Source organism: Uranotaenia lowii, chromosome 3 (genome assembly GCF_029784155.1).
Source record: "Uranotaenia lowii strain MFRU-FL chromosome 3, ASM2978415v1, whole genome shotgun sequence".
Classification (NCBI taxonomy): Eukaryota; Metazoa; Arthropoda; class Insecta; order Diptera; family Culicidae; genus Uranotaenia; species Uranotaenia lowii.
Genome location: NC_073693.1, coordinates 309,370,297 through 309,397,436, shown reverse-complemented (window position 1 = coordinate 309,397,436; position 27,140 = coordinate 309,370,297). Strand labels below are relative to the sequence as shown.

General features: G+C 39.2%; 3 protein-coding genes across 5 annotated transcripts; 1 reads left to right on the top strand and 2 right to left on the bottom strand.

Moving 5' to 3' along the window:
• Positions 1-382: 382 nt before the first annotated feature.
• On the bottom strand, positions 383-2,538 carry LOC129755258 (E3 ubiquitin-protein ligase Rnf220-like). The gene is made up of 2 exons (XM_055751650.1): positions 1,959-2,538; positions 383-1,892 (listed from the first exon to the last, which is right to left on the bottom strand). The coding sequence occupies exons 1-2, from the start codon at positions 2,400-2,402 to the stop codon at positions 1,086-1,088; spliced, it is 1,251 nt and encodes a 416-aa protein (XP_055607625.1). The 5' UTR covers positions 2,403-2,538; the 3' UTR covers positions 383-1,085.
• Positions 2,539-9,752: 7,214 nt separating this feature from the next.
• Positions 9,753-12,863, top strand: LOC129755812 (augmin complex subunit dgt6-like). 2 transcript variants are annotated; one of them, XM_055752471.1, is made up of 4 exons: positions 9,753-10,068; positions 10,374-12,278; positions 12,358-12,625; positions 12,686-12,863. In XM_055752471.1, the coding sequence occupies exons 1-3, from the start codon at positions 9,847-9,849 to the stop codon at positions 12,595-12,597; spliced, it is 2,367 nt and encodes a 788-aa protein (XP_055608446.1). In that variant the 5' UTR covers positions 9,753-9,846; the 3' UTR covers positions 12,598-12,625; positions 12,686-12,863. The 2 variants fall into 2 exon arrangements, with proteins under 2 accessions (XP_055608446.1, XP_055608445.1); XM_055752470.1 differs by lacking the exon at positions 12,686-12,863 and having other exon boundaries at positions 12,358-12,671.
• A 1,914-nt stretch (positions 12,864-14,777) lies between these two features.
• Positions 14,778-26,669, bottom strand: LOC129751534 (lamin-B receptor-like). 2 transcript variants are annotated; one of them, XM_055747086.1, is made up of 3 exons: positions 26,468-26,669; positions 24,286-26,032; positions 14,778-15,236 (listed from the first exon to the last, which is right to left on the bottom strand). In XM_055747086.1, exons 2-3 carry the CDS (start codon positions 26,021-26,023, stop codon positions 14,950-14,952), a joined length of 2,025 nt encoding a protein of 674 aa, XP_055603061.1. In that variant the 5' UTR covers positions 26,024-26,032; positions 26,468-26,669; the 3' UTR covers positions 14,778-14,949. The 2 variants fall into 2 exon arrangements, with proteins under 2 accessions (XP_055603061.1, XP_055603062.1); XM_055747087.1 differs by lacking the exon at positions 26,468-26,669 and adding an exon at positions 26,098-26,314.
• Between the last annotated feature and the right edge of the window lie 471 nt (positions 26,670-27,140).

Here is a 27,140-nt window from a genome sequence, read left to right as displayed (position 1 = left end):
ATTGTCAAACGATTCCACGGCAATCCTCGGTTTGATCTACAGTCAATCGATCCAATCAAGGTCTCCACTGATCTGATACTATCAGTAATATTGAAATTGAATATTATCCACTTTGGATTTCTCTCAGCTTGAACATGACTGCACCCAATTTACATTTAATAATGTGAGGTAGGTACATAAAATCTGAAATAGATCAAGGTATCTTGAAGAAAATCACGGTCGCCACACACAATTTAAAATTCGCCCTCCATCAATTGTATTCATTTGTAGAAAGAATTGTAAAATTTGAAAGTGATAATAGATTTGGATTTCGGCGCTTAAAAAGAGAAAAAAATTAGTTTTATATAATTTATTTCTTGTATTCTTATGCTTGAATAGAAAATTTATTATTTTTAGGAAAATCTAAATAGATATAATAAAAATTAAAAATAAACAGTGAAACATGAGGAACGAGAATACTTACATGCAAATAAAGTAAACGCGAGAGACGAATGATTGAAGTACATTATACCTACTAGAAACAGCTGCTTGAAAAAAATAAAACGTTTTTCTTGTGTCTGCTAAAAAAAATACCACTTCATCGAATTTGGGTTTTAACATTTTAGAGGGATTGCATCTAGGATAAACCTAAGATTCTAAGCACTAGTTACTTACATTCATAGAAATATTTGAGGCGAAGCCTCCAAATCGAAGGTCTGTTGCAGTTACAGGTATGGCATTTAACCGCATAGATACAAAAAAAATGCTCCTTAATGAATCAGAACGATTCGAAAAATAAAATCCATTATGCAGAACAAAGAGTGAATCCGATAGTGAGATACTGAGAAAAGTTGTTTGAGAAACCGGAAAAATGTGTTCCTAAGGACGATTATTGTCTTCGATGGTTGTTTGTATATGTTTTTTTCTCGATCTTTTGCTAACGTTACTGGAAATCCAAAAAATGCTAAATTTTATGGGTAACTTTGAGCTCCTCCGTTTCGTTTTGCTTCCGCAGAATAAAATTCGTTCGGAATGTTAAACCTGTATTTGGGGTGTTAGATCACTTACTCTTTACGTCTCGTGTGGGAAGTCAGCTATTTTTTTTTTCACAAATAGATCCGTCTCAAATCGGTGGGTGAAGTGATCATACTGCACTGAGGGCAAAGTTTCTTGGCGCCCAAAGTATGCAGCCAGCACTCCTCACAGTAGACGTGCCAGCAGCAGATGGAAACCACCGGTTTTTTGAAATCATCCATACAGATCAAACATTTTGGTCGGTTCTGAATGTAGCCTTCATATTCACGGATTTTGGACTTCAGTGATTCTATTATTTGATCGGAATTTTCTTCATTACGCGAATCTGCGGCATGACTAGGAACAGCATTACTACAGCCAAAACTTCGACTGGATCCTTCTCCCGGATTATCAATCCCTAGAGATCGATTTACCGTAGTCGGCTCATTTGCCATGACTAACCCTCGAAGGTATGAATCCTTGTCGTGAGTCTCAACCGTAGAATAAATCACATCGCGTTCGGTGTATTGTGGCGGTCCATAGATCTGAGTTTCATCTCCATCCACATTCAGTTCATCGTCTGTATCTTCAGCATTCGTTACACGGACTGTTGTGCTGGCAAATGCCCCAGCCTGATGGAAAGCCCCGGCAGTTCGTACCCGGGTCTGACCAGCCCATTCGTACACCTCAAAAGATTCACCCTCCACATCGATATTCGTGTCATCATCATCCTCGGATTCAGCAGCTGCAGACGCATTTGTCTTGGTTCCATTGCCAGTTCCATTAGTTTCCACCGATGGCCGCAGACAACTCTCCACGTGACTATTCATCTCTTCCGAAACCAATTTATTACAGATAGGACATACGTTATCCTCGTGCTTACGTTTTCGTGATTTCATCTAAAAATAATCATTCAATGTTATCAAAAATAAACAAATTATTTCTTACCTATAAATGTAACCTACCTTCAGTCTAGCTTGTCTGTTATTCTTAATTTTCTGATAAGTTCCCCAGCACTCATCCGGATTGACTGAGGGAGTCGTTCCAACCGTATCCGAACTACAGCCTTCCATTGAACCATGTCCATTGACTCCAACACCAGCAGCGGTCGAACTACTGGACGATGAAGATCCACTTCCACTGGGTATGGCCATCGTTAGGTCGGCAACGGAAAATCTGCCAGTACCATTATTCATCGGTCCATGTGAAACATGCTTCTTCGGTTTCAGTATCTTATCGAGCCGATCCACCTCCAGGGCAAAGTGATGATCGATATCATGCGGTCTCAGGGTAACGCCACATATCGGACAGCTGAGTGGGTCCGACTTGGGCTTCCGGTGCCGAGCATCTAGGGGGTGCACTTCCTGAGGTACTGGAGCGTCCAGCGACTGGTGCTGTCGATGATCCATGTTAATCTGCCGGTTATAGTCGGGTCATTGAAATCGTTGGAATCTTTGTTGGGCTACAAACTATAAAAATAGGAATTTTACTGGTAAAAACCGAGACAATTCAATTTGTTTTGTAAAAAGTTTTGTTTTCAATTTTTTTCACTACCGCTCCGATGCGCTGAAAGAATGTATGCTGTCAGTTTAAAAAATCAGTTTCGCCCAGCTCTACATTCTGCAGCAAGTTTTTGTTCAATTAATTGTATAAATTAAGGCGTATACTGCATCAGATTACGCCTAAATTTATAGAATGTTAGCAGCGCTGCATTCAATAGAGTTTTTGTGGACATTTTTCATAGCACACCCATACTAGCTGGCGTGTACGGATGAAGAAGAACAGAATATATGTCACCATAAAAACCTTCTGTACAAAAAACTAGCCGAAAAACAGGTTTCATGGTTTATTTTCCTGAAATTGAAGTGTTTTTTCTCGTTCTTGTCCGCACTTAATAAGTGTGCGTGAGAGATGTAAAATTGGCATCTCTGTTGAAACTACACTAAAATATTGAAAATCTATCTAAAAAACTTGAAGAAGACAGTAACCGCAGACACCAGATACCCAGACTGACCACTTAAGGCTGATTTTGGCGCTTGTTCCGCAGCGCTATCTACGGGTTATCGTGAAACTAACGGCCACATACACAAAAGGAAAAATATGGATATATCACACACACATTTGCATTGTGCTATTTGTTTTTTTTTTTATATCAAGCGATGAACACGGTCGTTTTTGATTATTTACTTTTGAGAGAAAAAAATAACAAACACGATAGATTTCGAAAACCACTACTAACCGTTTTTGAATTGGAACGCATTAACCAAATGTGGTTAGAATTCAACCATAAAACTTATAAAAAATACATCGACTTCGAAAGAAATGAAAATTGAATGAAAACTTGAGATTTTCTGCTCCACTTCCTTATTGCGTTGTGGTTGAAAAATAACCATTTTATGACATTATTGGCTTCATTTGTGAAGATCAATTTCAACTGCAAAATTTCGTTAACCCTGAAACCTCCGTCAAGGGTAAGTTCAAGTTTCCGGAGTAGAAAAATATTGTGATAAACCCAATTATTTGTAAATAGTTATAAAACGATTTAGGACTTGTTAAGAAAACAACAAATGACTCGTAAAAACATTCCACTGATTGTATATTGCAAAACTACAGTATATTGAATGTGGCTTTAAATTATATAACTGTTTAGAACTGTTAAATCAGTCGAATGGACGAGATTCTTATAAAATTTTGTTGAAAAATCTGTTTCAGCTAGAGTTTCTCAAAACCCTTCACCTAGCCGAATTGCCGCATTTATAGAGGTTTACAAAAACTAAATAAAATAAAAGTAGAGGTAATATTTACAAAATTTGTAAAGCAATGTTTTGTTAACAGAAGAAGCTTAATGAAAATCGCAACAACGAAATATACCATTTAGTCACCATCTACAACAAAAAATATCGGTGTCAGATTTTTATTTACTTTTTTCTCCAATAAATCCTAAACTTCCCTTCTATGAAAAATTTTGTCACATTCGAGAAATGCCTTCTTTTCAAAATATCTAACTAAACTTGGATATCAAACTAGCCCTTTTACCGCCCACTGCACTGGTAGAGGCAGTTGTGGAAACAATATATTTGGCTTCGAGATGATGTATTTTCCTGCAAATTTAGTATAAATTCCTAACAAAGTGCGTTGGTTGACATAATGATGATTCTTGACAAACAATCTCAATCATCCGAGTCCGTTCAGTAAGAATAGCTTAGCTTTTCCTGTTCTGTTGTTATGTTATTTTTTCATTACTATTTTTTTTTATTAAATTTCGAACCATTTTTTGAATATCGCACGTGTAATTGATTTTATCCATGGGTAAAATAAAACAAACGTGAATTCGTCACATCAGAATCAAAACATTAAATGAATTCACTCACACAGACATACGCTATTTGACATTCCATAATACGACAAGAAAATAAAAATGACTTTCGTTTGCATCAAGATAGTACTGTTCTTTTACCATTCAAAATTCGTTTTGGTGGTGTGGAAAAGCATTGAAATCGATATATAAGTTTAGTTACAGCGAAATTATTTCTTATTTACTGGGCAGCGGTTAAGGAACATTAAAATGACCCTTATTCAAAATAATTGTTTTTTGAAGAATGGATTTATTTAATAAACTAATTACTTTCGAAATATGGTTTTAACAAAACTTTGAATCAAAGAATTTGGTTGAATGTCAAAGGTGAAAAAATTTTGGAAGCAAAGAGAAATGGATTTGAAACATATACATTTTGAAATATTCCAAATTCAGTGCAGTTTTTCAACATTTTTTTTTTGTCGAATAAAAGATTTTTAAGTTGACATTTCTCACGCGCCCTTGCTTTGCTCTCGTGTACGGATTAGGATGGGGAAAAAAGTCTAAAAACATGGTCGCTTTTAAGGTTAATTTTCCAGTCCAGTCCAGAATTATGCCAAATTCTCGCGTTCTCTCATTACGTCGTATGAAAAAAATGTAATCAAACAGATTTATTACGAAATAAAAAACAAAAACTGACATAAACTAGTCGCAACTTCTTTCCATTTAGAATATTTGTAACCACATATAATGTTGCTTTTTTTTTCATCTCAATCGATCAACAGTCATTGTTTGTATAACATTCATCTCTTATTATGATACAGTAAATTAAAGTAAACAATTAATATTGAAGACAAAAACGATAATGAAAACATTTGAGATAGAATCACAGAGAACAGACATCGGGCCCGAACAAAAATTTGTTGAAATCGTGTGTGAGAATACCCACCAAAGTTTCAAACCACATTCGTAAGTGGACTAACATCCATAAGATGTCGCTACCAGTACACATATTTTTCCATTTTTTCGACACGCTTAGAAATTAATATTCATAGCTTATCTCAAATGAGGCCATTGCAATGTATGAGAGTAACACAACTTTTTGTGTAATAAATTTTAAGAACATCTTGATTTTAAAAAAATGCAAATCATATTTCAATCATACTTTAATCGCTGTCATATGTCCCAGCATATGTCCCATATTGTTCAATCAATATTGGCGCTGAATTGAAAGTTGAATTCCAAGTTTTAAAGTATGTCTGTCAGTAAATAATTTTCTAGAACAGAGAATGTGAACATAAATGTTATAATTGTTAATTATGGGTCGGTATTCCGGTTGATGTTATTATGTAACTCATGTTTATTAATAACTTTAATCATTTCTACTGATTACTAACCCTGAGTTAGAAGTCCTCATCTATCGATCTCAGGTAACATCAACCAGAATATCGAGCCATAGTTTACAATTATAACATTTATGTTCACATTTTCTGTTCTAGAAAACTGTTAACTGATAGTAATATCCCAAAACATACTTTAACACTTGGAATTCAACTTTCAATTCAGCGCCAAAATTGTTTGAACAATATGGGGCATATGACAGCGTTCAATTGTGATTGAAATATGATTTGCATTTTTTTTAAATCATGATGTTTTAAAATTTATTACACCAAAATTTGTGTTACTGTCATACATTGCATTGGCCTCCTTTGAGATAAGCGATGAGTAGTAATTTCTAAGCGTGTCAAAAACATGAAAACAAAAATAGGTGTACCGGTAGCGACATCTTATGTATGTTAGTCCACTTACGCATTTGGTTTGAAACTTAGGTTGGTATTCAAACACACGTGTTGAGCTCCAGCTCGAACTCTGTTCTCTGTGATAGAATTCAAATACTAATAGATGATTCAGTCAAGGCAATTTTCATTTGGCTTGTTTATTATCAAGTGTAATTTTTTTTCTTGATGAAGCACAGTAGTTTCACGATGCCCCGACAGATGGAGTATGATTCTGGGCGACTTGTAGTTGTATGGATTCAAGCGCCACTGATCAGTCTGGGTATCTGGTGTCTGCGCAGTAACGCTGTCAATCTATATACATCTACATTATAAATAATTCCAGAATTCATATCGAGTTTGGTGTGATTTTGGGCTAAATTTGTTTCAACTCTAATTCTTAGAGCACCTGTATCCGTGGCCTATTCTTGGGTCTAATTTATACAAGAATTGGACCAAAGAAATTAGATCCAATCCCAAGGAATATTTAAAGGAGGTAGTGCCGAGGCAGCCTTGCTTTAGTATTACACGCAGAAAAATAGAAATTAGTTTCAAAGGAAAGTGTCACGAAAACAAAGGATTTTTTCCTTTGATTTTGGGACAAATAAAAATTACTTAGATTCAAAAACATTTTCCTCTGTTTCGAAGAAATGTTTTCCTTTGAATCAAAGAATGTTTCTTGATTCAAAATCTGAAATACTTTGATTCAAAATCTTAAATCCCTTGAACCTATAGCATTTCCGTTTGATGCCATAACATTTTCCTTTATTTCCAAGTTATTTTGATTTTAATTCGAAAACATTTTTTCTTTGTTCTTATTATTTTCTTTCGTTTCTACCACAGGTACCACAAATGTTTCATTTCGAAGAATAATAATACATTTTATTTTTCAAATAATTTATTTATTTTAAGTTTTGTTTCCGGAAGTCTACCTGTAAAGAAGAGAGGAAAATAGAAAAAAATCAAATTAATAAAACACAAATGAATGACAAAAATATATTCCCTAAAAACATTGAATGAAATGTGAGGAAGGAAGTTAAGCACTAGCAATTTAAAGATTGTAGTTTGACAATACATGATATTGAAGGTACTCACATTTCAACATGCTAACATTGATCTGCAGACGAATTTTTGGCAAACAAGCGGATCATGTTATAAACTGAGCAACTTGGAATTTCGCAGCTTTCAATTCGTTCCTTCTTCAGAACTAGTCTTCGTCGGCTGAATAGTTGACCTAAAACTAATTAAAAAATTTAATAATTCACTCCAGATATATTTAAAGAAAACTCACCAAAAATCCTCCACGGCATTGAGAACTTTCCGCCACAATGTTTTCCATCGTTGTTGGTTTCGAAGAAAATTTAATCAAAATCAAAGAATTTTTTCATTGATTGTAGCACAAATTTATTGTCTTTTGATTTCAAGTACAGTACATCAATTAAAAATTCTTGTACACCAACTCAAAATAATTTTCTTTCCTTTTGATAGAAAAAAAAATAAAATCAAAAAAATAAGATTTAGATTCCAATAACACTAGAACTTTGATTCAAAAACGCATTTCTTTTGTTTTAATGGCACTAGTTTTCTCTGCGTGTAGTATCGCCTGTGACGTCACTATTGCCAATAATCTGTGAATTTATATGGAAATTTTTCCTTTTTTGTTAGCAATTAAAAAAATTTGAAGTTTTTTTCAGCTTTGAAGGCACACAATTCTAGAAATATTATTGTTCTTCAAGACTGATACGTAAAAAGTTGAATGTAGTACACTCAGAAAAATACTATTATGTCTATCATAAGATTCTCTTATAAAGTGGCGCCATAAGAAAAATCTATGAAATTCATAAGATTGTCTTATGAAGCGAATGAATTCTTCAGATGAACACCTGCTTCAATGAGAGGTTGCTGCTTTTCATAAGAGGGTCTTATGGAAACAGAAAATGTTAGCTTTAATGAAAAAATATCGAGATAATGGATGTTAAAAACATTCAATTTATTTTCTGGGTTATTTGTTACATATTACTTCATGATAACTATGAGCAGCACATCAACGCCCGATTCTAACAGTCATTCCGCCGCACCCCTTCCCCTTATCCTTTCCGCCGGCGAACATGCTGAAAGAAAACAAAAAAATCCTGTATAAGTTTACGAATATTTTAACGCTCACAAATAATAAACTTACCCTTTAAAATAACAAAATCACTTTTAACTTTTAAAACAAAACTAGTGGCTCCACAACAGGTTAGTAGGTACTTAGTATGTTGACGAAAAAATGACTGATAGAATAAATGTGTGCATTGTATTTTCACAATGCCACTTCTTCTATTTTTCATAAAACTTCGTATGAAAATTGAAAGAATCTCATAAGACTCTTATGAAAAATTATTTTGGACGCAAAAAAGTGGTTCATAAGACGCCTCTTATGAAATTTATAATAAGATTTCCTCTGAGTGTAGTTGTTTTGCTTTAATTCAGACGATTGAAGTTGCTGAGGTATCCTAACTCAAATTGACAAAACTTGATAATTAGTTCATAATTTTGCTTATAAATGTTGAAATCAGTTAGGTTTGAATCGTTGATAAAATAAAATAACCAAAAATAGTATTTTTCGAATCCAACCACAATCTTTTATTGGAATTTAGTAAACCAAAGCAGTGACCAAAGTTGCAATGGTTTTATTGGGGTTAATTGTTCTAAATTAGAAATTCACATGGTACACCATGTTAGATTCAAATCATGACGATGAGGTGCACTGCCATAAACTACCAATCAGACGTTTTGAAAGGGAAAAATTATTATTTTTGCTCGTTTCACATAGAGCATGACTGTGCATTCAATAACAAATTCAAGAATAATACGCACTGCAGTCTATTAAACACAAAGAAACCTCATAGCACAATCAACTAGTGACCTTACAACATAATCCGAATCAAATTGGATTTTAATTTAGTTCTTTAATGTGTTTAACTTTGAAATTTGAGTTCTACCAGTATAAACCTTCGACAGCTTGGCAACAGTGACGTCACGAAAAAAATCCAATATGTCTCTCGGCACTACCTTCTTTCAATATTCCTTGATCCAATCCAGTGAAAAAACTGGCAACTCCACTCGTGTTCCATTAAATTGTCAAATGATGCGATTGCCTTGGGCGGAATTTGGGTCTAAACCGGCAGTTTAGACCACGGATACAGGTGTTCTTCGAGCTTCTAAGGGCAAATTGGGTCAACTTATTCTTAAAAAGATTTTTTGAAACAGGGGGTGACATCCCTATCCTTTTCATTGATTTTGACAACCATCAAAATTACGGGCCCACGATTTTGTGGGTTCATGACAAACCTGACATTTTGCTATCAAGGAATCGGACTAGATGTCAAATCCTAGAGAATTACACTAACACACTAACACAACAATCTTTCTGGTTCCTCATTGGTTGAAATTTTGACTTTTTCAACTCTGTACTGCTTTGCGAGGAAAACACCATAAACGTTTCTCCCGATGGATAGAAATAAAGAATAAGATTCTTGTTCGCAAGAAGAACCAGATTGCCATCCCCCTGGTATCAAACTAAATTTTTGTTCGACTCGGTACCGGGTCTAAAACGGTCATTTATCAGTGCTTTAGTTGTCCTAATGCACATCCCTATCATGCTGTCAGTTCTAAAAATTGTTGCTGTTATTGCAAACCAACGAAAAAACGAGAAAGGCGGCGGTTTTATTTCCAATTCGAACAACGGTTGACGATTTCACGAAAAAATAGTTTCCGTTAAGCAGATTGTGCAAATAAAACATGAGCAGCAAAGGTATTCCGATCAAACGAGCCAACAATGCAGCGGGTGCAGTGACGGGTACTGGCACTTCCGGTATCGGTACTGCCGGCAGTGGAAGTGGCAGTAATAACAGCTCGGTCAGTGCCCAGGAGGAACAGTTGGATGCTGCCATATTTTATTGCCTCAATGCGCTAACCAAGAGACATCCGGCTACCGCCGAGTTCCGGGCCGTTTTTCTGAAGGTAGGTTTTTTAATAACTTCCGTTAAGATCATTAAATTATTTTCATTTGGCTTATTTTTCTCAATAAATTTATTTATACAGAAATTGGGTTCCAATGAGATGTGTTAAATCCTGAAACAAATTTTTCATTAAAAACTCGAGAATAGCGAATGTTATTAATTAATGATTTCAAAATCTAAATATCGTAAATTTGAGAGTAGCTTTCATGATCTTTTAATATACTTTAAAAAAAATTGAAATCAATGGTTAAGGTTTAGGTTAACTTTTTTTTTATTTAAAATTCATTCACAAGCTTTCCGTTTCAGGGAATGTTCATCAAGCCCAACACCAAGGCTTTCATTCATGTGCTGCATTTTCTGTTTAATATATACGACGTCAAAGAGTTTCGTAAGCGTTTCTACTGGCCGATTTACGACAAAAATGCCGAAAGTGCATTCCGGAGCGCCACGGTAGAATATGTCAACAGTCTGATCGAACGGGGTCGACTGGAACTGGAAAAAATCAAAGCCCACACAGTGGTTTTGCCAGGAGGAATCAAGTTTATGAAATTTCTGCTGGTACTTATCAAAATGGTGCTGAAAGAAGAGTTAAGGCGTACAGGGGGTGGAACAGGAGGGAAAATATTGTCCAAAAATGATCTCAACGATGTAGTTCAGTACCACCAGGAGTGGGAAGAAATAGGAGCAAACATGCGAGAAATCGTACAGAAGGATCTGAGGATCATTCAAAACAGAATTCTGGAAATTGATGACTGGATCGAGAAGCTTCTGGGCAAATGTCACGGACCTGCTAATCAGATGAGTTTTGAAAAGCTGATGCAACTCTGGGGCATTATCAACAGAAAACATTTTGAGGACAATGAAGCCCGCAGGCGGCGACTCCGGGAAGTTACTGAGGAGTATAACAGGGTAATAGTATCTGCAAAACGGAAATTAGAGCCCAAGGAATTGTCACTGGGAATTAATGAAGAGGAGCTGAAAGAAACTTTGTATCGTTTGGAGATATTGTTCCCCGATAATGCTTGCCATTTTAGAGAGGTTTTTGATGAGAATGGAAAGATTGATGCTGTAAAATTATTCGAAATTTTGTTATTTGTTTTACCGCAAATCGAACAACACTTCGGAAGCTTTTCAGTTCGCAGTACAGAGTCCTTGAAGTTTGAACTGAAAGAACTGTCGAAAGTCGCAGTCAAATCGGACAGCATATGCCATGAGCTAGCTTCACTACGTAGATCTCTTCCTTTTCAGGATGCTAAATTTCGAGAACTTACCAGTCCAGATACGAATGAGGAGCTAAACAATGATCTTGGTATAAGAAACAAAATTTTCAATACTCCTCCGATAAGTTTGAACTTTTTGGAAGATGGTGGTGGTACAACTTCAAAATGTTCTCGTTTGGCACTTCTGGACGATGATCATGTTCATCAAATGAACCTCCGTATGAAGCTTCTTTCGACAAGTGTCTGTCATCAGATTCCGAAAACACCTCGATCCTCGAAAAAACCGAAAACTCCTGCCATTCAGAGTCCCGTGAATGTATTTGCCGTTCCTAAGCCAGCTCGTAAAGAAAAAATGAATCCCCTGTCTATGCTTAACAAAATAACCGCTCAAGGCAAAACTAAACCCAAGGCACCAGCTCCCGTTACATTGCAAGTTAATAGTACTTTGAACATTTCGTCTCTTTCCGCACTAGGAGAAATGTCGCTTAGACCAGAATTTTCGTCAACACTTCTTGCATCACCCGAAAAACAATCGCACAACAGACGCAGTATTAATGCCAATGACACCCTTGTGGTTCCTCAGCAACATCCACAAACCAATCTCAACTTAACCGTAACTAATTCACCGAGTTATCAGTCCTCGCCTCGATTGAAAGCCATTTACAACGAAGATATAATTCAAAAAACGATAAGCAACAAAGTGACGATGTCCCCCGATTCGCTATTCCCATTGGGCACCCGCAACCCGGACCGAAGGCGAAGTTCGCTGTTACAGCTGGATCAGTTGCAAATCTCCCCTTCCGGTAAGCTGGACCCACTGGTCAACGGTGCTCCGGGTGCTGGCAAATTCTACCGACAGCAGCCAAAGATACGGCTATCTTCATCCCTGGCGGCCACAGTCGAGACGGATGGCGACGATCCTATGGACGCAATGCACGGTGCCAGTAGCCCCGAGCGGAATGATTCAACAGATCGTACCCTGAATGCGCAGGTGAAGAAAGACTTTCGAAAACGTCTTCTACGCGAATAAGTGTGAATAGAATTTTGAAATTTAATTTTCTTATTTTTAGGACAACAGTCAACCACTAGATCTATCCACAACCCTGGTTGATATGGGTATGAGCAAACTATCGCTCGGTGGTTCAGTAGCAGATGTGAAGAGTCCGTCGATACAGGATGCAGCCCTTGATCGGATAAAGATTGGTTCGCCGTCTGAAATAACCGATGAAGTCGACAGCCAACCAATTCCTGCCATTTCGAACGAAGATTTGTTTAACGTGAGCGACGGCATCTTGACGGATTTTGATTGAATAATAGGAACGTTGAGAGCTGTTCATGGTTTGTATAAAAAAGTATGATGTAGAAAATAGTTATTGCCTATATATAAAACGCTTTTAGATTTACCTGAAAAGGTTTAGTGGTGAAACTGGCTTCGAAATCCTTGGTACTCAAATTTACCTTAATGGACTTTTGCAAGAACAAATGGTAGAATGCCGAGTAGGTCAGCTATATTGATAAATGGAACAGATCAACTAAAACAAATCTTCTTAGTCCCGAACAGCTATGGCCAACAGAACTCGCATCACTTATCGCCAACGGTGTTAAACGCCTTCGTTGGCTGGAATAGAAGTGGCAATCAAAGACATAATATCCAACAAACTGAAAAGCTCAATAACGTATTTTTGCAATTCATTTTCAACTTGTGGAAAATGTTGAGTTGAGATGGCGATTAGCCCTGAGGCATAAGTAATGAGACTTTTTTTATTTAAAAAATAGTTTATTAAAAACCTTTTACTTTTACAAAGTTTCAATGTGCCGAGTGTATTCGCTTCACTAGGTTATTAGGGAAGCCGGAAGGGGGCCGTAATAGTCGCGGCGAATCAACAGTAAAAAAAACTTTAAACAAGGGAAAAGGAAGGGGTTTATAGGGGATATTCTAGTTATGATTCTAAAGAGATAAGATCTGCGACATAAATCTTGAGACCAAACATGAGGCCTGATATTTGAGATCTGAACCTAAAACTGTCTCTGGTTGCAGGTCCCAAATATTAACGCTCGGTCTAAGGTCTTAGATCTCAGAGGGTTAAGGTTACAGGATTCATGTCTATTGTCTCAAGGTTCCAAGCTTATCCCAGTCCAAAAATTATTATTATAACTTAAGCATGATTTATGCTGAAAAAATATTAGTTTATGAAAGTGATAGTATCAACTACGTTCGAAAACAACCTTATCGGTGTTGTGTTTGTAAAATCTTTATTCCTAATAAAAGAAAAGGGTGTGTCTGTGTGTAGGTATGTGTGAACTTACAACAATCACTAATTTATGGGGTTTCCTGTCTAATAATGGAGCAAGTGAATGTTTTTGTTTGATGGTTCAAAATAAAAGCATAGATAGAAACTTACTTAAACGCTAAACGAAGAAAAAATGAGGGTTGACATTGAAATTTATATTGTTTTTTTCGGACTCTTCAGTTTTCCCTAATATAGAACGGCTTTTGTCGACTCTTGAAAAATTAAAATTATAATTGTTTAAACGCGTTTTTTGTTATTACTATATTCAGAAAAAAAAAAAATTAAATTCTGTACAATGAGTTTGATTTCTTTAAGCACAGCCACCGAAGAAGTGTGCTCTTTCTTTCATACAAATCTCTGATTCTATTTCTCGGTGTCTACTGTCATATATTAAAATGGCTTCACACAACTTACAAAGGTACATCTTCGGGACCCCTCGTCCTACATTAACGCTTCCCATCCCAATCGATAGGATCAGTGGGAAAGCGTTGAGTAATTCTGTTTTCACAAGAAGTGTGCTCCAAGTGCGGTCGAACTAAAATCTCCCTTGGAGAAAAACAAACATCTTAAGAAAAAAAATTAAATAGTACAGCTCTTAGCGCACTCGCAAAAAAAAAATAGAGGAGGGAAACTATTTTAGTAGCAAGAAAATACGGGGTGAGAAATGCTGTCTGTTGTTTGAGAAAATAATTGTAGATTGTGGTGTCTTTTGTTTCCTTTAATTTAATGTTGTGTTCTCCAAATTCACTGAATTTAAGCTGTTCATCAGTGCTTCTAATATTACGCTATATTTCACTTAAGTCCAATTTGTACAGTCAATATTGTAAAATTGCCCTTATTTGCAAGATGTTTTTAAAAATTGTTGTTCAAGATGTCAATTTTGCTTACAGTAAACCATCTTAAAAATAAATTTTCGTTACTTTGTTTTGTTTCCAAAAATTATATAGATTCTTCTATAAAGAGTGGCCATGCGAATATTGCTAATAAATGTTCATTTTTTGCCTTAATGTTAGAATGCGTTGCGAAAATGCTATCCATAAAGAAAAGATTGAAGTGGTTTAATCAAAATGGTTGAATTTTCTATCTTACTTCTAACATGAAATATTCGATAAATTTGTTCAAATCTGTGTTTGAATGTCACTCGCCAACTCTAGAACTAGTCAAAAGTCACACATTTCAACACGATCGCCTGGCTTCAATTTAATTGTTTTTTTTTAGTTGCTTTAAACCATCATTCATTAGCGTTTAGAATAGTGCTCTCAAAAGCATATCATAATCGCGTCTTTTCTGGAGCAACGAGAAAATTGTTCTTTATACAAATAATGCTTTGTATTCGATTCTCTCCGGTCTGTTTTAGCCTTTCAACCTGCTTTAATACACCTTTGGGATCAGCATGTACCGGACAGTGGTGCAGTAGCGTTGCCAGGCCGAGTTGTACTTCTTGGCGTTCCGTTCGTTAACCCGATGAGCCCGGTGCACCAGCAGGATCACGGTGAAGAGCACGGCCAATAGCGGAGGCCAGGCAAAGCGCCAGTAGAGCAGGGGCAACAGAGCCACATTTTGCAGGATATCACCGACGTAGTTGGGCTGACGGATTCGCCCCCAAAGCTTAGCCACCAGTAGCCGACGACCCTGGAAGGTGGGCAGCGTTTCCAAATCTGTGGAAAATAAAAAAAAAACCGTGTTTGAACTCTGTGTTTTGAGAAGGACAACTATCAAACCTAAACAATATTTTTTAAAGGAATTTCAAATAATATGTTGGTATGTTATATGATCGAAGTAATGATTTCTTGAACACCACCAGTTCGGACGCACAAAGAGCATCAGTTGATTAGCGCGCAGCATACCAACGGAACATATCGGTATCACGGACCGGCTCTAGCGCCTGCATATCATTTAATTACTATTCTATCATCACCCTCTGCGCTTTGCTCGACAACAGCAACGCACAAAACGAACAACGGGAGGAACAGAAAGAGATTCTACACACAACACCCAGGCTGGGCTGCGCGCGCTTTTTTTTCAAGCATGAAAGTCAAAAGAGAGGACGTAATAAACCAGCTACCTAGCTGGCTAGCTACATAGATAGACAACAACCTGACTTTGGGGAGCGAGAGAACACGTTTTTAAACATTGCACATTCCTTTCGTGCTTCTACAACAAACGTGGTCCACATTCTACCACCTCTAGCGAACGTAGCGCTTCGTTCGCATGAGATTGGCCCCGTCAGGTGTGCGCATTTGGAGCAGGTCGTACGAGGCAACAAAACATTTTATGTTGTTGGGAGTTGAAGGCCTCGTTCATTTGTGTTGAATTACAAAGCGATATGCGTTTAAAAATTGTTAAAAATAACCTAATGTTTCCCTATTTCTTAAAAAAATTATCAACTGAGAAGTTCGTTTGACAAACATTCTGGGTTTTAACGTTTCGACCGTTTCGACAGACAGGCAAATCACTGCCGGTAGTTTAGTACGTCAGAGAAAATAGAAAAATACATGCGACAACCAACGTAGGAAATCGTTCCATCTTTCTCCCCATTTATCGATACGTTTTTTTTTCTTTCCCCTCGTGCGAGAGGTTATTAACATTCCGATGCAAAACAAAAACAATGTCTGGCCGAGCCCTTCCTTTCCTTATCGCCAATGCAAAAAGGGAAACGAGGGCTGGGGCTCGAATTGTTCGCGTGCATCATCAGCAGCAAGCCAATCACTCGAAGGAGTGTCACTGTTGTCTTTTCGATTGCAGGCCGATCAATTCAGTTCAAGGGTTCAAGTAAAGAACAGAAAAGTGTGGCTGTGACTCTGTTAATATTTTATTAATTCACAATTTTAAACTACGTTTATAATGCAAACCACCGTTGAAGATTTTTTTATGAAAATTTTAAAAACACCTCACAGACGAACATTTTTAGAGGAAAACATATAAATGCAGAAATATGAAGCCTTCTAATTTACACATATAAACGAGTAAAATAAAAAAGGGGAACTCTGAAGCTCCATGTATTATAAAAGGTGTTGAATAGAATTTGTGTTATGGGAGTTCAAATGCTTAAATTTAAAAATGCGTACAGTTGTAATTTGTTCAATTTGTTTTAACATTCTGTCATTATTGAAAAAAGAAACAAGGAAATCTAAGCTTATTCGGGTCATATGGCGAATTCGTGTACCTGCCAATGAAATGATTGACGATTTTGACGATCCGGGAGCATTAAAACTTTTTTTTTTCTACAGCTGTTACATTTTAACAAGTTTATATGGATTTGTTTTTACCTAATCGAAAGAACCTGCTCGAGACAGTGAGATCCAGTACTTTTTCAGTCACTAGTAGTGTACCACAAGGGAGTCACCGAGGACCCCTTTTTTCATAACTGTTATTAACGAGTTGTCTTACCCAGGTTCAAGAAATGTTGTCACAATTTGTATCAACACGTTGGCTGGCAAATGGTGGATAATGTGCAACACGAGGCCCCATAGTGTTCATATCACCTCTTATTCACAATTCTTATCTCTACCTCCCCGCGGTGCCGGCTGGGATGCAAGTAACCTAAGCGGAGATCGGGTACCCAACCCCGGTGGATGCTTTGGTCGCATGCAGACTGAAAAGGTGGCCGCACGCGTCTGTTCCCCATTTATGAAATGCGGCTCTCGCCAGCTAAGTCCAAGATGGCAGCCCCAACCTACTGTTCCCGATTTATAAAATTGTTACGGAATCTGGAAGAAATGACCGACCTGGAACTTTGGCAACGACTTATAGCATGAAAACACGGATACGAATTGGAACTTGGAACGTTTTAACCCTTGCCCAACCAGGCAAGCTGGCTCAACTTGCTAGAGAAGCTAGCCGCCTCAAGCTTGAAATTCTGGGACTCAGCGAAGTCCATTGGCATAACGCTGGAGAAAACAAGACGCAGTACTTGCTTTACTCTGGCAAACGGACACGCTACTTGGGAACGAGGAGTTGGTTTCCTGTTAAGCCCGCAGGCCCATGCGGCCCTCATTAGATGGGAACCGATAAACGAAAGAATAATCGTAGCCAGATTTAGAACACGGGTTTGAAACCATACAATGGTCCAGTGTTATGCGCCAACTGAAGTTACCGATTTGCAGGAGAAAAAGTAGTTTTACAGTCAACTGAACAGCGTGGTAGAGAAAATTCCGAAGGGTGACATTCAAATCCATTTGGGCGACTTCAACGCAAAGATTGGCTCCGACTATCAGGACCTTGAGCGCATCATGGGGCGCCATGGCCTAGGACAGATGAGCAAAAACGGAGAGCTGTTTGTAGAATTTTGTGACAACAACAACATGGTGATCGTTGGATCGCTCTTTCCCCATCGACCAGCACATAAGGTCACTTGGGTATCTCGAGATGGCCGAACAGAAAATCAAATTGACCACATCTGCATCAGCCGAAAATGGAGAAGGAGTCTTCTTGATGTCCGCAACAAACGAAGCGCAGACATTGCATCTGACCATCACCTCGTCCTTGGCGAGATACGACTGAGAGTTGCGCGTGCCCAACGGCGCGAGGAGAAAGTCGGGTGTCGATACGACCCGGTTGGAGAACCCAGAGGTGAAAAGGGCATACGTTGAACAGCTAGAGTGTGGAATCAAGAATGCCTTTATCACGACGTGCCATGGTACTCTCGGTAAAGCTTGTTGAAGAAGATGTGAATGGATGTCGGATTAAACTTGGAGGATGGTCGATGATCGGAGAAAGGCGAAAGTCGGAATTGAGCAGGCATGTACTGGGTCAGCCAAAGCAGCCGCCCGCTTACGATATGCGGAGCTGGAAGAGGCAGTTAAACGAGCTTGTAGACGAGATAAGAGAGCCTGGACAAACGCCCTAGCCGAAGAGGGAGAAAGACCCGCCGCCAATGGAGATATCCGATTACTTTATGACATTTCTCGCCGCCTTAGTGGTGCAAGGATTAATGCTAGAATGCCGCTAGATGACCGAGCAGGTCAGTTATTGACCGATCGAACAGATCAGCTCAAACGAAGGACTGAGCACTTCAAATAACTTTTCCGAGTCACGAATAGCGATGGCCAACAGAACCCGCAGCTTGAAGCGCCAACAGTAAGTCGCATAAATGGCGTTAACTCGGAAGCGCCCTCGCTGGCTAAAATAGAAGCGGCAATCAAAGACATGATATCCAACAAAGCGCCTGGGATCGATTGCACCCTTACTGAAATGCTGAAAGCCGACCCTTGTCAGCACAAATGTTGCACCGTTTTTTTGCTGACATTTGGGATACTGCAACACAATGTTCCGAAAATCGCTCCAAAAAAACTATCAGGATTCGTTTCTAGCTAGAAAATGTCTTCTTTGATTACTGCGATACGCACGTGGTTAAGGTTAAGGTTGTACTGAGTGCAACATTCCCGACCGACTGGATGCAGGGTATCCTCGTAAAGGTTCCGAAGAAAGGAGACCTGACCGAGTGCGGTAGCTGAGGCATAACATTGATCTGTACAACCCTCAAAGTACTCTGCAAAGTGATCCTGGACAGGATCCAGGAGAACATCGACGCTACACTCCGACGGCAACAAGCTAGAGTCCGATCCGGACGATCATGTGTGGACAACATCACAACGCTACGAATCATATTGGAACAATACAACGACTTCCAGGACTCTCTTCTGCTAATGTTCGTCGATTTCGAAAAAGCATTTGACCGACTTAACTATGAAAACATCTGGGCGTCTTTAAGGCAACGAGGAGTTTCTCTGGGACCATCTCATCGAAGCACAGTACGAGGCATTTTCGTGCAAGGTCTTGCACGACGGTGTCTTGTCCGAACCAATCCCAGTAACTGCTGGAGTGAGACAGGGATGTATCTTATCACCGCTACTTTTTCTAATCGTGATGGATGAGATTCTGACTGGATCGATCGAATCGATCGGAATCCTTAATGGAGCAAAAGATCTTGACCTGGCAGACGATATTGTTTTGCTCGCCTAAACACAACCGGATATGCAGAGCAAACTCCACGACCTCACCGAAAGCTCCAAGACAGCAGGTCTCAAAGTCAATGTCGGAAAAACCAAGTCGATGGAGATCAACACGGGAAACTTCTCCAGTTTCTTGGTAACTGGGCACTAGGTTGAGTAAGTGGAGTGCTTCCAGTTTCTTGGTAACCAGATAATGCCTGATGGTGATACCAAGAAAGACATCGAAACCCGGATCAGAAAAGCCCGATTTGCATTGCTCCAGAACATCTGGAACATACGTCAGATATTGGCACGAATAGCCTTATAGGTGTTAAGTGTCACTAATAAAGAAAAAAAAAAATACGTCAGATATCTCTACGAACGAAAATTCGAATCTTTAATAAAAAGTCAAATCCGTTTTGCTGTACGGGCGCTAAACTTGGTGCACATATGCGGTAACGACGCAAAAACGCAAGTATTTGTAAACCGCTGCCTACGGAATATCATCCGCGCTTGGTGGCCTGGCAACTGGATCTCAAATAAGGAACTGCATCGCCGGTGTCATCAAAGGGCGCTAGAATTCGAGATTCGGGAACGTAAGTGGAGATGGATTGGGCTCACGCTGCGAAAAGATGAGAACGAGATTTGCAGAGATATGCTTGAATGGAATCCAGAAAGACATCGAAGAAAAGGCAGACCCAGAAACTCGTGGCGACGAAGAACTGTCGACGAGTCTTGACTGGGACCAAGTGGAGACGCTGGTTCCGGATCGTAAACAGTGGAGGTCTTTTACCACGGCCCTATGCACCGGCGGATCGGCGCGGGATCATTAATTTATGTAAGTACATTGAGGACCGCGAAGAAGGAGAAGTAGGCGTTGAGCAAAGGCAAACGCACGCGTTTTTTTTTCGCTCGTAAAAATTTTCGGAAATTTGTGTTTTTTGGTGATAAATACGAAAATGTGTTAAAAGGATCATAACCGAAATATGACTAAAAAAGGCTAGAATTCAGTATAAGCATGACCAGCTCGAAAGTGAATTGTTAGCGCTTCTTTGGTGTTTAATTTGTACTGTCTGGAGCTCTGCTGGGAACCGGACCCCAACAATTGTGAAGGAAACTCTGGTTGGAGTTTTACTTTTTAGTGTTGTGATTGAAAATGGGAAACCAATTTTAATTTAAAAATTGACACGGGTGCTAAGAGTGAATAAATCAATTTGTGCTGTGTGGTTGAAAGAAGAATTTTAAACAGGATCTTGAAAGAACAGGTTTAGATCTTTTCATAGTCGGTTATCTTAACAACTATGGAACCTAGGTGACGTATGTGTTACAGCGTACCTACTGTGATTTGGAAAAATGAAAACACGTTGTGCTACGTAGGAAAGTGGGCTTGTTACAAGGAATCGCTTATAAAAAAAAGTTTCCAGTCCAAGTCCATATTGGCTCTAAAAGGCAAAATATGTTTGGTGTGGTTTGGGTGAAAATAATTCATACCATCAGTGAAGTGTTTTTGCCGTTTTCCCCCACATGTGATGCTTTTTATGCTGCTGCACCGCAATTAATCTTGATTTTCAAATGGAAAATGTGTTCTTTGAAAAACAACTGAGGGTTGAATATTGAAGCCCCTCAAAGCTAAGTGTCCTTGAGAATTGTCATGTATCCATTTTGAAAATTTTTTGAAGGTTCTTAGTAGATCACTTACAAAAATGAAGTGGGAATTTTTCAATTGTGGTTCGAAGAAACTTGATTTTATTACAAAAAAATATTTACTTAAATATATGTTAAATGAAATGAAATTTTTTAAAGAATCTCTCGAGCTCTAAACAGAACTCGAAAGGTTTTGTGAAGTAATCATATTTTCTGTTTCTCTTTTTATTTTCAAGAGCGAGTAAAGGCGCTATATCCTTGGTCGATGACCAGAAATGATTGAACACAGAAATCCATAACAGTTCAAGCAAAATAACAGCTAAACCATTTCCAATACTTTAATTTATTACAATCATTTCTGCAAAATGCTCCTATTCATAAGTTTTGTGATTTCTGTGTACAAAATAAGTCATTTCCAGCCACTCAGAAAAGTCCAATCGATTGACGAAGCTACTTTACATTTCACATGGTTTCTTCATCAAGGAGCATTTATCTTAGCATGCTTCCAACGATACTGCCCATTTGAAACGGTCCTACGCCGTTTGACCTAAAGTCATTTGGCATAAAGCCGTTTGGCATAACGTCGTTTGGCATAAAAGTCGTTTGGCATAATGGTCATTTGGCATAATGGCCGTTTGGCATAATGGTCATTTGGCATAATGGCTGTTTGGCATAATGGCCGTTTGGCATAAAAATATAAACATTCATAAGGTAACATAAAATGTTGCTAAAAATTAAAATACATAAGTTTTTTTTTCAATTTACCGATTTTCTAGGTTTAATCAAATCCATAGGAAGGCCCCGTGTTTCTAGGTTTACCCAAAGCTAGGGACAATCCCCTAGCCCGGTCCGCAACGCGAAGCGTAAGGACCATACTTAATTTTAGTTCGAACGCGAAGCGTGAGGAGGCTTACTCGAAATTTTGATCCATTATTTTAGGATGGCCCCGTCTTCCAAAGTTTATTCAAAGCCCTAGGAAGGCCCCGTGTTTCTAGGTTTACCCAAAGCTAGGGACAATCCCCTAGCCCGGTCCGCAACGCGAAGCGTAAGGACCATACTTAATTTTAGTTCGAACGCGAAGCGTGAGGAGGCTTACTCGAAATTTTGATCCATCATTTTATGCCAAACGGCCATTATGCCAAATGACCATTATGCCAAACGTCCATTATGCCAAACGACCATTATGCCAAATGGCCATTATGCCAAACGGCTTTATGCCAAACGACTTTTATGCCAAACGCCGTTATGCCAAACGGCTTTATGCCAAATGACTTTATGCCAATCGGTATTTTTTTTTTTTATTAGTTGATCACCCAGGTGGTAAATCCTTTTTACGGATTGCATTCCAAGGCACGGCGAGCTGCCAATCGGTATACAATCTTTGAAACGTATGGTACTGGTGGTCCACGTTTCTTCTTGTTCCTGTGTTCCAGATGTCTCTGCGTTCTCGGCTCCATGGTAGGCCCAACCACTTTGATCATTTTAATGTTTTAATGTTAAAATGAGTAAAAACATAAACAAAGAAAAGAGGAATAATAAAACACTTTATTATTCTGTGGGACTCAGACATAAGTTCTGGCTATGGAAGTACGATTAGAGTACATTGAGGACCGCGGAGAAATCTAATCCCGAAAGCATCGAAATTGACTATTTGCTTGACTACTTTCATGCAATACTTCGCGAGGCACGAGCAGTTATGTCAATTAAATTTATTGTTTTTCAATGCCAAAAGACATACCCCTGTTTAACAGCTAATAACTTTTTTGCCTGATAAGATACAAAGTTACGGTCCTGGATAAAGTTATTCCGCGAAAAATGTTCAATAGCAACCCGCAGTACGTGGCGCCAACAGTAAAACGCATTGATGACGTCAACTAGGACACGCTTTCCTTAGCTGAGATAGCAGCGGTAATCAAAGATATCAGTCTAACAAAGCACATGGAATCGATTGCATTCCTGATGAGTCCGCAGTCCGCAGTCCGTGGCGTAGAGGATAGCATTCCAGTCTTCTAAGCCAACGGTCGTGAGATCAAATCCCGGTCACGGCATACATAGTACACTTTCTGTGGGTTGGTGGTTTTAGCATTTGTAAGATGCTAGCCATTATATCCTCGAAAGATGTACGCTTAGAGTTAAGTGAAAGGAATCTCTTCGAGGAAACATTAAGTTTCATTGAGATCCTGTATGTGTTATTGTTCGTTTTTTTTTAATGTATCGTCATAAACTGTTTGGTAGCCGTCTACTAAAAAGAACATACCGTCATAAACTATCGAAAGTAGAAGGCACGGCGACCTAACGTCTGGACTAGATCCTTCCGTAAAATTAAAGCTGTCGAACTGTCGAGACTTTTCAGGTACAAAAAAAAGTAAGCGAAATTTGTGGAGTTCCTAGCTATAGGTAGACGAGCTCAAGATGATAATCGCCGACAATTAGCTAAGAGCTTGATTGGCAAGAACAATAACAAAAATGAACACATGTCTATGGAAAGAACAATCGTGAGGGCGGGTAGTACCTAATGACTTTCAGACGAGACGAATCTTGTGGGTCTAGTCGACCACAAAAAGCAATTCATTCAAACTAGTCTAAATCGATTTTGCCTTACTAAATCGATAGAACGCTTATATTCAGAGGCCGACTGAAATTGAAAAACGATTTTTTGGTAGATGTCAAATCACTTTTCAATGCTTTTGCATACAGTTTGTTTAATTTACGAACGCCAGCATCGATAGAAAAAATCACTTCGATAGAAAAAATCAATTTACGAACACGCCGTTAATAAGGTTTAAACCAATTAGTAAAGAAACAGTCCTATCCAATGTTTACAAAGAAACATTTCAACTCATTTTTTTCAACGATTTTTCTGTTATACGGATATATCTTTTTTTTTAACTTGTTGTTGTGACTGTGAGTGAACTTCTGTGTCTGTTGTCGAAGAAAGCAAATGATATTTTTTATGTAGAGATGGAATACAACATTTCTCTGAAATCATGTGAAAATGTGTGTCTATTGACAAATCTTGATCGATCAAACCTTTGCTCAGCAACAGCATTTTTTAAAACCAACTCAAATATATTCCAAACAAAACTCCTCCCAAAAACATTTCAAATAGTAAATAAAAAGTTCAACTTACCGATAAATTTCTCGCCCAGTGGGTTCAACCGGTACAGATGCTTCAACCGTTGGCTAGATCGTTTGACGAAGAGTCCGACCAGGGCTAGAAGGGCAACGGTGGCCAGGGCCCACACCGGAACTTCCGTTAGCTTGTGGGCCGAGATGTATTTCGGGAGCAGCGTCAGGGTGAAGGGGAAGATGGCATAGCGCAGCAACAAACCGGAACCGAAGCCTTCGTTTTGCAGATCGAACGAAAAGGTTAGGTGGTGTTCGTAGGCTAGGAGATCCAGTAGGTACAGGATGGTGAGCGAAGCGGCGACCACCGAGGCCGGAACGAATTCGAGGTTCTTGAGGGTGAAGGTGACTTTTTCGAGAAGTGTTAGCGGTTCTTCAGCATCAGGTAGGGCCGGGAAGTGGAGATTACGGTACAGGATGATGGAGTTGAATACCAGGGCCAAGATAATCGAGATGTGATAGTGGACCAGTTTAAGGTTCAGATGGTTGAAGGTGAGGGGATTGATTTCTCTACCGATGAAGAAGTCCGGTAGGAATTTGTTGGACTTGGCGTAAGGATTGTGGTTGGCTTGTGGAACATAGCGAGATTTGATGAAGGCAAGGGTGGCGGTTATTAGCGCATAGACAAGACTTATGACCAACAGTTGGTTGTAGCCTTTGCTGATTGTTGAGATCAGAGGGTACTTGTAGCAATATTCGGCTACGAAGATTACGAGTCCGGTGAAAACGGCACAAGTTAGACCGGTGAAGGTGAAACTTTGCTGGCCCCGAATTTCATCGACGATTTTCACGGCTTTGCCGATGGGGAGTGCGGTCACGGCTGCTATACCCCATGTAAACAGCAGAAAGATGACTCCGATTTCCCGGTTGAAGTATGTCGAAAGGCTTTTGAATTCATCCAAATTAGCGGGTATTTTGAAGGAGCAATCCCGATGGGTGGCTCCGGAGCAGAAATGGTTGGTAAAGAATATGAAGGCCGGTACCAGGAGCAGGGCTGCAACTGCTCCCCAGGTTCCCCCGAATTCTTTGAGCTCTTGCAGTTGTTTGGTCGCACTTCGCCGGGCGTAAGATTTTTCTCCAAGTAGCCCATTGTCGTCCTTGCGGAAACTCTGGAATTCAATTTCTTCGTGATCGGAGAATTCCTGGGAGTCGTTGGCCACACTAACGGAACGGGAACCGGTGATACGACTGCGCTCGGTAGAGGTCACAATCGACCGTTGGCTGGTGTTTGGAGTTATGCTCTTAGCGGGGGAACCTTTTTTCGAAAGCTCCTCGGCTTCGTCTAGGATTATTGAGAGATTTTTATCTCGCAAAACCCGTTTGGAAGGAGGACTTTTGTCTCGCTGTTCCGAAGTTTTGCTCCTTGTTGTACGTCTGGGTTCATCCGGTGATACCTTCGTTGGTTTTGGGGCGGGTTTCCGTCCTGGAGATTTTCTCGAGGGTGATGCCTTTCTAGCAGGACTTGCTTTCCGGGCGGGTGATGCTTTTCTAGCCGGTGATGCCTTCCTGGCCGGCGAGGCTCTCCTAGCAGGAGATTGTTTCCTGGGTCGTCCGGGTGATGCCTTTCTTGCGGGTGATGTCTTTCTCGCGGGTGACGGTTTCCTGGCTGGGGGCGAAGGAGACCGGTTACGGACTGCCACCGATTTGCGACCCCGTTTGGCCAACTCAGCCGGTCCTGGAACTGCGGTAGCCGTTGTCCCCGTTCCGGTGGGAGCACCCCGTGTTGCTCGACGACTTTCCATTACTCCAACCTGCGGACCACAAAAAAAGGTCACCAAAAATAAGAAAACAACGGAGTAAATGAAACCAGTTTTACTGGCGATCTCGGAAACCAAAAATAGCACCAAGCTGAAGCCAAAAACGAGGTTATCTCCTAGATTTTCTTCTCGGAGGCCAAACTCTACCAGAAACTATTATTGTCTGTTCGCGCTATTTTTTTTTGTTTTTGGTCCCACTTCCACACTAAACAGTTTAAACACTGGCACTTGCTGATAGTGTGAAAATTTAGCAAAATTCCTCTCGCTCTCGTCGTTTCGATTTCACGTTTTGCTACGAAATCTTTCCCACCATCGCCAAATCATAACGGAATACAATGGAAGAGGAACGAGAAAAACGCGCGTCTCTTCCAAAACAATTACTCGGTACTAGTTTTCACCTAAATATTCACTCAAATCCGTAATACTTACCACTAAACTCGATGGTACTCGAACTCAGCTTAACTTCGCGCACAGTTTGATTACGGTTACAGATGTCTTCCTCGTTTAAAACGACGTAAATCGGCAGATTTTCTTTCACTTCACTCAAATCCCAAGCGTCAAATCGAAAAAGACGCCATCAATGAAAATGTATGCTGCTGATGTGTATGCGTTAAACCACCGCGACGACGGGCCAGCCAGATATGCTGCTTGCTTTCTGCTGGGGGAGTTGGCTGGTTTCTTTCCGCAGCAGAGAGGGCAGTTATCAACAGGAGAAAACACTAGCACTATATGGCGAAAAGGTTTAATATTGAAATGATTTTTTTTTTAAATTTGTACTTTAAAATCAATTATTTAGCATCATTGAGAAAAACTTTTATTAGTTGTAACATAAAAAATATAGATTTTCTAAAAAACTGTCCAAGATTGAAGAAAAATGAATTTCTGAGAAACAAAAGTTGAGTTTTTACGCCCTTTCGGTTTCGTTGTGAGAGAATAATGCAGTGCCCGTTATTTTGTTGACAGTGGCATTTTTGTTCCGTTATGTTGGTAGAAATGCGGAAGGGTTGCCATTTCCTTCGTGCTGATGTTCTGAAACTTTATTTACAAATCGGAACAGCTTATTTTTGGGCGTTTTGGCTGCAAAATCAAGTTAATTAATATA

What these genes read in the sequence shown, in the direction of transcription:
- LOC129755258 (XM_055751650.1), bottom strand. Translation starts at nt 2,402, where the DNA reads ATGGATCATCGACAGCACCAGTCGCTGGACGCTCCAGTACCTCAGGAA. An exon ending in ACAGACAAGCTAGACTGAAG is followed by an intron (nt 1,893 to 1,958) that starts GTAGGTTACATT and finishes GATTATTTTTAG; the next exon opens with ATGAAATCACGAAAACGTAA.
- LOC129755812 (XM_055752471.1), top strand. Translation starts at nt 9,847, where the DNA reads ATGAGCAGCAAAGGTATTCCGATCAAACGAGCCAACAATGCAGCGGGT. An exon ending in TCCGGGCCGTTTTTCTGAAG is followed by an intron (nt 10,069 to 10,373) that starts GTAGGTTTTTTA and finishes TTTCCGTTTCAG; the next exon opens with GGAATGTTCATCAAGCCCAA. An exon ending in ATCGTACCCTGAATGCGCAG is followed by an intron (nt 12,279 to 12,357) that starts GTGAAGAAAGAC and finishes TCTTATTTTTAG; the next exon opens with GACAACAGTCAACCACTAGA.
- LOC129751534 (XM_055747086.1), bottom strand. Translation starts at nt 26,023, where the DNA reads ATGGAAAGTCGTCGAGCAACACGGGGTGCTCCCACCGGAACGGGGACA. An exon ending in ACTGGGCGAGAAATTTATCG is followed by an intron (nt 15,237 to 24,285) that starts GTAAGTTGAACT and finishes TATTTTCCACAG; the next exon opens with ATTTGGAAACGCTGCCCACC.